The sequence below is a fragment of the Tupaia chinensis genome, unplaced genomic scaffold (assembly GCF_000334495.1).
Source record: "Tupaia chinensis unplaced genomic scaffold, TupChi_1.0 Scaffold149383_1, whole genome shotgun sequence".
NCBI classification, from domain to species: Eukaryota; Metazoa; Chordata; class Mammalia; order Scandentia; family Tupaiidae; genus Tupaia; species Tupaia belangeri.
The window spans coordinates 2,986,243-2,998,427 of record NW_006209227.1 but is presented as its reverse complement, the minus strand read 5'-3'; the positions used below and the strand labels follow the sequence as shown (position 1 = coordinate 2,998,427).

General features: G+C 44.5%; 1 protein-coding gene and 1 pseudogene across 6 annotated transcripts in view; one reads left to right on the top strand and one right to left on the bottom strand.

Moving 5' to 3' along the window:
• Nucleotides 1-12,185, top strand: part of USP40 (ubiquitin specific peptidase 40) — a 102,240-nt gene that overhangs the window by 60,282 nt on the left and 29,773 nt on the right. For all 6 annotated transcript variants that reach the window (XR_001369898.2, XM_014585253.1, XM_014585252.1 and 3 more), the window contains 3 exons: nt 5,075-5,128; nt 6,976-7,064; nt 8,300-8,386. Coding sequence is in view for 5 of the 6 variants with exons in the window: in XM_014585253.1 (XP_014440739.1) it covers nt 5,075-5,128; nt 6,976-7,064; nt 8,300-8,386 (230 nt within the window). In the remaining variant the exon portion in view is untranslated. The remainder of the gene's footprint in view (nt 1-5,074; nt 5,129-6,975; nt 7,065-8,299; nt 8,387-12,185) is intronic.
• LOC102474278 (protein mago nashi homolog 2 pseudogene) lies at nt 10,570-11,419 on the bottom strand (annotated as a pseudogene).

The window sequence follows — 12,185 nt, the reverse complement described above, 5'->3', positions numbered from 1 at the left end:
TGCGTGCCCAAGATCCCGAGAGGAGAATGGAGGAGAAGGGATTGCGGCATGACCATCCCCCCTGGGGGGTGATTTCTCGCTTTCTGTCTCTCTGTCTCTCTCTGTCTGTCTGGCAAGTGCACGCGCCCTATAGCGAAAACCTCTCCAAAAAAAAAGGGGGGGGACCATATAACCTGTAGTCTTTGGTGCCGCTTCTTTCACTTAGCATGCTGTTTTTGTGGTGTAGCCGTGATTTGGCGTGCATCTAGCATTTGTCCTTTTACTGCTGCCTAGTATTCCATTGTTTGTATGTATTACATTTTTTAACCATTCCCCAGAGAGTGGACAATTGATTGTTTCCTTTTTGTTGTTGTTGTTGTTGCTTAGGGCGCATGCGCTCGCCAGACAGACAGAGACAGAGAGACAGAAAGTGAGAAATCACCCCCTGGTGGATTGGCCATGCCGCAATCCCTCTCCTCCATTCTCCTCTCGGGATCTTGGGCACGCACACACATGCGCCCAGCATGAGTTTTAAGCCACCGAGTCCAGGACCCGAACTGCGGTCAACTGCATGGGAGTTCAGCAACATAGCCATTACACTAACTGCTGGTCCCAAGGATTATTTCCACTTTTGAACTTCTAGGAATAATGTTGCTGTGAACACTTGCACATGTCTTTTTTTTTTTTTTTAAGAATTTGAGGAGAGTTTATTTTTTCATTTTTCATTTTTATTTATTTATTATTATTCTTCAGTTTGACCAGAGAGAGACAGACAGAGAGAGTGAGAAAACAAACCACCAGGCCCAGGACTCAGAACACGGTCAGCCACTTGGGAGTTCAGCCCCTTACCCATCCTCCAGCCCCACGTGTAAGTCTTTGAGTTAACATATGCTTTTAGCTCTCTTGGGTAGGTAGAGATGCAGAATTAGAATTTCTGGGTCATGTGCAAATTTACACTTAACTTTATAGGAAACCTCCATTCCCGCCAGCAGTTGTCGGGTTGCAGTCACCCCGTGTCCTTTCCAGTATTGTAATTGTCTTTGGGATTGTAGTCCTTCTTCTGAGTGTGGACTGCTATCTCACTGTGCACGTTTAGCAAGAATTCAGAATCAGTTCAGAAATCCATTGTATTACTATTTACTGGTAACCAAAAAATGGGCATCAAAGCTAAGAAAAACATACATAAGTGCACAATATTATAAAATACTTAAGGATACATTCAATAAAATAATGCAGTGCACACTGAAAACTAGAACGCGTTGCTGTGTGTCACTGGCATTAATATCAGGCCGTAAAGACACACCATTATGCAGTCAGAATAATACAGTTCAGCATACTGCAAAACCGGTGTTAGGAAAGCTGTGGAGTGACTGGGAGTACCTGAGCCTCTGGGGGTATAAAATGGTAGTCACTTTGGGAAAGTGGACCTGTTTCTTAAGTGTTTTGTTTTGTGTGTATGTGTGTGTGTGTGTGTGTGTGTGTGTGTTTTAAGTTTTTATTTCTTTCTTTTCTGAGAAAGAAAGAGATAGCCACGCTCGACAGGGCCTCATCACACCGTGGTCCCCTTTGCCCAGCCTTCCAGCAAGTCAGATCTTGGGCACGCACTCCCTGCATGTCTCAGGCTGTCTCAGGATTAGAACCTTCAGGCAGCCACGTGGTTCCCAGCACTGCAGAGCAGCATGCTACTGCCTGCAGAACCACAGCTGGGCCTTTTACAGATCTGAGCTCTCATTTACCAATTCTACATCCAAATACTCACCAAAGAGAAGTTAAAAACACTGTTCCTTACAAACACATAAATAATCATAACCGCCCAAACTGCAGACAGTCTAAAGTCCACGAGCAGGTGAGTGGATGAATAAGCTGTATCCACACAATAGGATGCTGTTCCTCTGAACAACTGTGTCCCTGTCCCACCACTGAGGCATGGATGGATCGCATCCTTATGCCGAGTAAATGAATGCAGACACAAACGAGTACATACCGCGTGATCCCATAGATAGGAAACTTCAGACCAAAAGATCTGAGCTGTAGTTACAGAAGGCAGGTCAGATTAGAAGGGGCGAGGGACTGACTTTAAAATGGCATGAGGAATGTTGGGGGTGGTGCAAATTATGTCCCAGTTTGCTGGTGTTGCCGAGTGTTTATATACGTATCAGACTGAACCGCACACTGAAACTGGAGGTATTCCAGGATAAGTACACGGTACCTCAATGAGGTCATTAAAGTATATGGTTAGCAAAAGGAATGGCTTGTCTCCCTGTGTAACGGCCTTCCACCCGCTGGTCCCGTGCTCGGCTCACCGCCCCTCACGTAGCAGGTGCGCTTCTCTGCATGTGGGCTAGACAGGCCACCCTGCTCGGAGCCCAGCAGCACTCGCCCCTTGCATTTAAGCTAATTCCTTAGCCCAGCCGACAAGAGCCTGTATGCTCCAACCCCTGCGTAACCATAACTGTAACCGTAACCATAACGGCAGTGCGATGCGCTTTCCCACTCGATCATGGCAGTGACTTCCGAGTCTCAGGACACAAGTTCTCTTCCACCCCAGAGACTTCTTAGTGACCTATCTCTGAGCTCTCTTCCCTTCACTGTCCGTCTGGTGGCTGCTGAAATGTTAACTCCTTCATCCCTGCCCGCACTACCTCGGTGTCACTGTCATGACAGTGTCCTGCTCCTTCCTCACACGGATTGCTGAAACGCCTTGTTTATTGTCATTAACACCCACGCTCCCGTCGCTCACATGCTGTGAAGGCAGAGTCCACGGCTGTTTTGCTTGCTACTGTATTGTCAGCTCCTAGGACAGCGCCTGGCCCATAGGAGATACAGAGCAAGTGTGTGTTGAATAAAAGTGAAACAATTTTAAGGAGGCAGTATTTAAAATGCACTTTTAAAATTGGGAAACCTGTCATAAACTGTTTCAGTTGACAAGACATTTGTGTTCAGATTCTACGCTGGCTTCACATTATGTGATGAAGACATTGGCCTGGAGGATGAGAGGAAGGGATTCTGCTATGCCCCCCTACAGTGATAGTGCTCAGGCCCAGGTCTTTCTTGGCTGACCAGAACCCCCCATTTCACGTATTACTTTGTAAGAATTCTGTTTGTACTGAAAATATGGTACGCTCTTTCTCATAAAGCAAGAATCTGGACCAGCAGTTAGCGTAACAGCTAAGTCACTGAACTCCCATGTGGCCGACCGTGGTTCAAGTCCTGGACCCGGTGACTTAAACTCACACCGGGCGCGTGTGCATGCCTAAGATCCGAGAGGAGAATGGAGGAGAAGGGATTGTGGCGTGGCCATCCCCCCTGAGGGGTGATTTCTCGCTTTCTGTCTCTCTGTCTCTGTCTTTCTGGCGAGAGCACGCGCCCTACAGCAAAAACCTCTCCAATAAATAAATAAATAAATCAAGAATCTGCGCGCACACACACACCCCCCAGAATAGTGCACTCTGGCCTTAACCCATTTAATAAGCAGAAAATTACCCAACGTTTAAAATGTAGGCAGTCAGCTTTGCACAGTTCTGGTACATGTGAGTGTCAGTGACCACGGTTTAGTTATGACAGCAGTGCCTCAACCACGTGGCTCAGATCTCCACGACCACAGTGAGTAACAGTAACTGCACGCCAGGCTGCCAGCCTGCCTGTCCCCCAGTCGCCACGCTCTGACAGACTGACAGCGTGGTCAGTGTCAGGCCCCAGCAGCCAGGCCCTGCACGTCTGCTACCCAGCCCCACGCAGACTGCGAAGCGGTGGTTGTGCTGCCTCCTTTTCTCCTGGCAGTAAACCCCAGGCGCTATTTATAAAAGTGAGTATTTAAAAGAGGAAGTTGAACAGAGAAGAAAATGCACAAAGAAGCAAAAGCACGTGGACTGTAGGGAAGGCAGCTCCTGTGGGAATTTCGATGCTGCTGTCACTCGGGAGATTCTGGACATGCAGCTGGGACCGTGATGCAGGTAGACTCCTGGCCTGTGTGGGGAACACAGCATGACAAAGAGGACGGCAGTGTCCCGCAGAGGTGGGGCTGTCAAAGCCTCACACTGATGGAGCTCTCAAGGTGGTTTCATCGAAAGCACGAAATATAAATACGGCTGATCCAGACTTAGAAAGGAGTGTGACCTCTTGCCAGAGGGTAGCAGAGACACCCGTGCTCTGTCCTGAGCTGTGCAGCGGGAAACAGGCTTTGTTTAAACTGCTCTCAGTGTGTGTTTTTCTTTTTGGAGAGGTTTTTGCTATAGGGCACGTGCACTCGCCTGAAAGACAGAGACAGAAAGCAAGAAATCACCCCCCAGAGGGGATGGCCATGCCACAATCTCTTCTCCTCCATTCTCCTCTTGGGATCTTGGGCACGCACGCACATGCACCCAGCGGGACTTGAACCACAGTCGGCTACATGGGAGTTCAGCCATTACACCAACTGCTGGTCCCAAGTTTCTAGTGTTTTAAGTTACACTGGAAATATTAATTTTACTGTTTTTTTCTCTTCTCAATACATGTAATACCCACAGAATATTAAATGTTTGTTAGCTTTTTTGAGAGATTTTCACTGTAGGGCGCGTGCGCTCGCCAGACAGACAGACAGAGACATAGAGACAGAAAGCGAGAAATCACCCCCCAGGGGGGATGGTCACGCCGCAGTCCCTTCTCCTCCATTCTCCTCTCGGGATCTTGGGCACGCACGCACATGCGCCCAGCGTGAGTTCTTTAAGCCACCGGGTCCGGGACACGAACCGCGGTCGACTACGTGGGAGTCCAGCGACATAGCCATTACGCTAACTGCTGGTTCCCGGAATATTAAATGTTTTGACAAAAATCCTAAATGTCATGAAGCAACTGTCATTCTTCCTGTTGATCACTAAGACTGCTTTGCACAGCTCCGGCTTGTGTTTCTACAGTCCTGCACTCCGATGCAAATCAGGAGTGCCTGTATTTATTTCTTGAGTTGCTTTTGTTTTTTTGTTTTGTTTTCTCGGGTTATGGAGGGGTTTTTCTTCTGTTTTCTTAAGCTCATTGTAGCTTCCTACCGACTGACTTAATAGAGCATCTCTCTGGTTTGCTAGTTTGGTGCACTAACTAACCAGCTGCTTCTTCTTTACAGCTGAGAACAGCTGTCTGAGACCTATCAGTAGAAATGGAAGGCTTCTTCATCCAGGTAAATCTTTTTTTTTTTCTTTTTTTTAATTTGACCAGAGAAAGACAGAAAAAAAATGAGAAAGCAAGCCACCAAGTCTGAGACTCGAACCGCAGTCAGCCATGTGAGAATCCAGTATCCTTAACCACCATGCCACCTGCCGGCCCCCAACTAGGTAAATCTCTCGGGTGGCTTTCCGAAGTAGACATACACTCTTACCATCTATCTTTCCTAATACTTTTCTTCAGGTAATGGCTTCCAATGCTACTATTCTTAAATTACCTTTTAGAAACTGATTTATAGGATATATTTTCATTCAGGTATCTTATAAATTACAAGAAATAAGAACAGAATAAGAAACAGAAACCCTTTTTTTGTTTAAATGAAACTCCTATCTTTCTGATTGTCTGGTCTTCATTTTAGTCATGTTTTTTATCTAGTTCTGTTTTTCTAGCTTCGTTTTCAAAGTGTTCTTATTTTGCTAATTTTTTTTTTAACTTGCTGTAGGGCATGTGCACTTGCCAGGGAAGAAGGGAGTGAGAAAGCACACCCAGGGAGGGTGGCCACACTGTAACCCCTGCCCCATCCTCCTCCCAGGGTCTTGAGAATGCATGTGCACACACACGTAGCTTTTATTTTCTTTCAAGCCACTGAGTCTAGGACTCAAACTGTACCACGTGGGAGCCGGCTGCCTTCACCACCATGCCATCAGTTGACCTCGTTTTGCTAATTTTATTGTGATACCAATTGTGCAGTAGAGTCTATTTCTCACCTCTTAAAAAAAATTTTTATTTTATTTATTATTGGTACCAGCAGATGGCATAATGACCACATTGCTGGACTCCCACGTAGTCAACCGCAGTTCGAGCCTGGACCCAGTGGCTTAAACTCATACTGGGTGCATGTGCGTGCATGCCCCAGATCCTGAAAGGAGAATGGAGGAGAAGGGATTGTGGTGTGGCTATCTCCCTGGGGATTTCTTGCTTTCTCTCTCTCTCTCTGTCTCTCTGTCTCTCTGTCTTTCTGGCGAGCACACGTGCCCTGTAGCAAAAACATCTCAAAAAATTTATTACTATTTTTAAAACTTGCTAAGGGGCACACATACTCAATAGAGAGAGACAGAAAGAAAGAAGGTTAAAAAGCAAGTCACCCAGTCCAGGATTCATACTGTGGTCAGCCATGTGGGAGTCCAGTGCTTACACCACCTGCTGGCGCCTTTTTCATCTCTTTTAACACCTGTCCTTTTTTTTTTTAACTTTTTTTTTTTCAGTTTTTTTTTTTTTTTTAATTCCTTTTTTTTTTTTTTTTTTTTTTTAATTTGACCAGACAGAGACAGAGAGCACACGAGAGAGAAAGGGAAAGTGAAAGGCAAGTCAACAGGTCCAGGACTCGAACCGCAGTTGGTCCTGTGGGAATGCAGCACCTTTAACTACCACTCCACCTGCCAGCCCCCAACACCTCTTCTTATTAGACTTAATTTAGTCATGGATGAGCCTACTGATGGCAGTCACAACTCTAGCTGAAGACTTTAAAAAAACTAGTCCATTATTCATAGATCAGTCTGGCATACCGGACTTGTAAGGCATAGAAACAGCCGCTCTTTAAAGTGTCCTTTTTGTTAAGTAAGAATCTAGAATATTCATAGCTACCTCTCAGCATTGTGGCACAGATAGCAAGAATAGTATCTTCTAGGGTTGTTGAGATTGAAAAATCAAGCATAACCATACCGCAGGTAATCCTTTTGCACGAGCTACAACTCGTTTTTCTTTCTTGATACTCTGGGTTTTCAAAGGAAGACTGATTTCAGGATATTGTTTTGCTCAGAGATGTAGGAGTACTAACCTTCATGTTATCAACATTTTTTATAGTGCCAGACAGTTACACTTTGAAGGAAGCAGAACTGAAGAGGGGAAGTTTATTGGGATTGTGTCTTGGAAAAGCACCGACTTCCTCTGAGGTAAAATAAGGCCACCTGTTAGGACAAAAATCAACCCTTCCATAACTAATGTCTTCAGTTTATTATAACTAGTAGTGTAACTATTCTAGTAATGCTGTTTTTCTCTAAATTATTCTTCCTTGAGTGATACATTTTATTTTAGGACAATTATTGTATAGGTCTATGTTTCCATAAAAACATTATGCCGAAGCATATTCATAAGGTTCTGTTTACCTGAAAATTTTGTGGTTAACAAGGCTCTTTAAGGTTGAATGTCACCAGCTGCACCCAGTATATTTCATAAATACTGAGATGCACCTTTCCCCCCACATTCTAGCTTCTGTGAGGTCAGGGTGCATCCTACAGTCAGTGGATCCTACAGTTCTAGCCAACACTGTTCTGTTTTCTTTTCTTTTTTAGTGGTAGAAAAATTAGGCTAACAGTCGCTGGCACTTGAGATGTAATAAAGCACAATGTATTGATCTTGGACTTAACTGCTCTCTGCAATCAAGTAGTTATCTCACAGCGGCCTACCTTTCCCCTTGTCTTTATCAGTACTTTTCTGTATAAAATACCACCAGGTTGACCTTTACTAGAAGCCCTACCTAGTTGATAAACTTTTACTGCTGTGCAAAAGTCGTGATATCCTTCTCCTCAAGACCCTGAACTGAGGCAGCCTGGACCCATAGCAGGTCCTCAGGTCCTGGTTCTACTGCATGAATTTCCCAACTGCTTCCCTTTCGTTTGCTTTCCCCTGAGCTCTAGCAGGTAGCAGTGTATGGCAGGCTGGTAGGAGGAGACCTGGCAAGTGAGGCTGGGCTGGGAAAAGCAAGGCTATGGGGAGCTGAATTAGTAAGAGGCCATATCGACCCTTTCTCCTCCCGGGTCTTGGGAATTACGTATGTGGAATCCCTGGACAGACCACCCTAACTAAGTGATTCAGGTTAAAAACAGTGTTCGCTGTGTGCGGTGATTACAAATTCCTTTGGGGAATACCTGGTTCAGAAATGAAGGTGATGGAGAAGAAATAGTAGGTGTAGAAATGTTGACCAGGTAGAAAACGTTGATGATAAAGCCTTTTACCTTAGCAGTTGGCAAAGTTACCGTTTAAGCTGTCACATTAGATTACACAGCATAGCGTTGTTTTTACATAATTTGAGTGTCTATAGTTAAAGTTTCATGGACCTTTGGCATTACTGCTGTAAATAACACAGTTACGGAATTTTAAAATTTAGACACCTCTGTCTTGACTTTAGCTGTTCCTGTTTTTCGCTACGGGAAGTAACATTCAGCCTGGGACAGAAATGGAGATCATAGTGGAAGAAACAGTGTCTGTGAGCGAGGTGAGCGGCGTCGCTATTTATTAGGGGAGCATTTAGGACTGCAGAGTCTAAGGTCACATTCTGTACCTCAGAGAGCTACATGTATTCACTAGAGGAATAGTTTGTGGGGGGTTGTTTTTGTTTTTGTTTTTTTGAGATTTTTGCTACAGGGCATGTGTGCTCACTAGAGAGACAGAAAGACAGAAAGCAAGAACTCATACACACACACACACACACACACACACACCCAGGGGGCATGGCCACAACACAGTCCCCCTCCTTCACTCTACTCTCAGGATTTGAGGCATACACAAGTACTAAGCCGCCAGGTCTGGAACTCGAACTGCGGTGCACTACATCAGAGTCCAGCAACGTAATGATTATACTGTCTGCTGGTCCCATAGGAGAGTAGTTTTAAGGGCTTGAAAATGGGTGAAGCAGGACCAGCAGATGGCATAACAGTTATGTCACTGGACTCCCACGTAGCCCACTATGGTTCAAGTTCCAGACCCAGCGGCTTAATTCATGCCAGGCATACGTGCGTGCCCAAAATCCCAAGAGAGTGGAGGAGAGGGGATTGCAGTGTGGCCATCCCTCTTGGCATTGATTTCTCACTTTCTGTCTCCCTGTCTCTCTAGTGAGCACATGCGCATCCTACAGCAAAAAAAAAGAAAATGGGGACCAGCAGTTAGCTTAATGGCTATGTTGCTGGACTCCCATGTAGTCGACCGCAGTTCTCATCCCGGACCTGGTGGCTTTAACTCAAGCCAGGTGCGTGTGCGTGCGTGCCCAAAATCCCGAGAGGAGAATGGAGGAGAAGGGATTGCAGCGTGGCCATCCCCCCTGGGGGGTGATTTCTCACTTTCTATCTCTCTGTCTCTCTCTGTCTTTCTGGCGAGCACACGCACCCTATAGCAAAAAGTTCTCCAAAAAAAAAAAAAAAAAAAAAAAAAAAAAAAAAAAAAGAAGACAAGAACGGCACGTTTTTTTTTTTTTTTAGTTTGCTATAGGATGAGCATGCTCTCTGTATGACAGACAAATACAGACGGGCGGGGGGAAAGGAGTAAGAAATGCCCTCCCCGGGAGATGGCCGCATGGCAATCCCTCTCTTCTCTTCTCCCAGGATTCTGGGCACACAGGCAGGTGTGCCTTTCAAACCACACAGTCAGCCAGGTGGGATCCAGCCACCTTAAACACCGCTGGTTGGCCCACCAACTGGAATTTTTAAATAAGATTATCATTATCGTTTGTTCCCTTTCTGATTATCAATAACATGTGTTTATTATATAAATTTCAAATATGCAGAAATAGATTTAATGAAGCCAATTAAACCCCCTCATTATCCCTTTTTGTACCACTTGGAACATTTGGGCATACTTCCTTCTGGTGTTCTTACTTTACGTACATACATAATCACATACGAAGGCATAGATGTTTATATTATGTATGTGTGAAAGAAAACAAATGAACAATTATGTCAGTGTTAGGGAGAACTAGGACTTCTAATATTAGAAAACAGAGAAACATAATCAATGTGGTTAGATAAAAACCCATACTCCTGGGACCAGCAGTTAGCGTAATGGCCATGTCGCTGAACTCCCATGTAGTCAACCGTAGTTTGAGTCCCGGACCCGGTGGCTTAAACTCATGCCAGGCATGTGTGCGTGTGTGCCCAAGATCTGTGCGTGCATGCCCAAGATCCCAAGAGGAGAATGGAGGAGAAGGGATTGCAGCGTGACCATCCCCCCTGGTGGGTGATTGCTCGCTTTCTGCCTCTCTGTCTCTCTCTCTGGCAAGCACACGCGCCCTATAGCAAAAACCTCTCCAAAAAAAAACCCAAAAAACAAAAACCAAATAAACTTTACTCCTGAATGTGAGTTAGAAGAGTCTGGATGAGTTTCATATTTTTTTTTTGTTTTGTTTTGTTTTGTTTTTCAGGCTTTGATGTATTTTATTGAGGCAAAATTCCAACAAAAGGGGATTTTTATTTACAAAATTTCATGTTTCTGGGGACTTCCCACCCCACTTAGATCCAAATGAGAATAACTAGTAAGCCTGTTTATGTATTTTCTTATTTTCAGTTTACATACAAAAATGGTTTTTGTTTGCTTCACATTCATACAAATTCCAATACTGTAAATGACAAATCAACCCTCCCTTACTCAGTCCTTAATTAAATATACAAAGTTTCAAAAACATACACTTTAAATTGGTTTAATATTGAAATGTAAGCCAATGAGACTGAAAACTAGACATTTCAGGTCTTATACCAAATAGTAAAATACTCGGAGGCCTTCAGGATCCTTTGACTGATTTACATCGATAGGAGAACCAAGTGTTGATGTGGTAAGGAAATGTGTTCATCTCCAATGACAATTTCAAGCTCCTGTCGGCCAGCCCTGTCAGGGGGAGGCCACAAAGCATCATCTTTGGTAACTTCACTGTCATCGATAATCCTCTTCAGTTCTTCCATTACACTCTTGTGTACATAAGCCTCTTTTCTGATCATGACGTCATTCTTGTAATTGCTGTTGATGGCATATCTCAGCTTTCCATCCGGCCGAAACTCGAACTCCAGAAACTCGTGTCCAAACTCGCCCTGCGCCCTATGTGGTAGCGCAGGTAGAAATCGCTAGCCATAGCCATGATTGCCCCCAGGAAGCCCGCCAAAAGCCCCCATATTTTTTTTCTTAAAAAGGACTTTTTTTTTAAGCTCTACCCCCCCTCACACAAAAAAGGTATTTTTTTCTAGTCCTATCTCCTGACACCACTTAGAAACAGTGATAACCTGGTGACAGTGAGCACCCCTAGGACCAGGTTATGGTTGCTAAATACTATTTCCTGCTAAAGGGAATCAGAGCATCTCGGAATAGCAGCAGGTTCTGTGTCTAGGTCAGGAGGTATAAAAATGAGCTCAGACATGTTAGTAGCAGTGAAGCTACTGACCGAGACTGTTGGAATCGTCAGGGAGGCGTGGAGGAGCTCAGAAATCAAGAGATGAGACTGAACACAGGTTAGTGCGAGAATTGTCATTGATTGAGACGCATGAAATCATGAGTTTATAATCATCTTGAAAATATTCATTGGCTGGGACCAGCTGTTGGTGTAATGGCTATGTCACTGGACTCCCATGTAGTCGACCACAGTTCGAGTCCTGGACCCGGTGGCTTAAACTCACACCAGGCGCATGTCCATGTGTGCCCAAGATCCTGAGAGGAGAAAGGAGAAGGGATTGCGGCGTGGTCATCCCCCCGAAGGGTGGTTTCTCGCTTTCTGTCTCTCTGTCTTTCTGGTGAGTGTACGTGCCCTATAGCAAAAAAAAAAAAAAAAAAAAAAAAAAAACTCTCAAAAAAAATTAAAAAGAAAGAAACTATTCACTGGCTGTCAATGGAGGATACTAGGAGGGCTTACAGGGCAAAGCTCGCCCCGTTTGTCCTTAGCATGTATACCTCAGGGTAGCTAAGCAGATAATGAGAAGCTTTTCTCTATGGGTGTACTCTAGCCAGTAAATGAAGAAGGGATTTTAGATCACAATTTTTCAACTCTTCACAAATTAACGGATGAAGACAGTGACCCTCAAAAGCTGCTACAACGCAAACCAGAGCAGCCCACAGACGTGGACGTTCAGAACGGTGTCTGTGTCCTAGTAGAAAACCAAAAGTGGACCCGAGTCTGATCAAGCTTCAGCGTACTGTTCTCTGCATGCATTTGAAATTTTCCATGATGAAACATTTTTTTTAGAGAGAGTTTTTTTTGTTTTTGTTTATTTTTGTTTGTTTGTTTGGTTGGTTTTTTTTTTTTTTTTTTTTTTTTTTTCTTC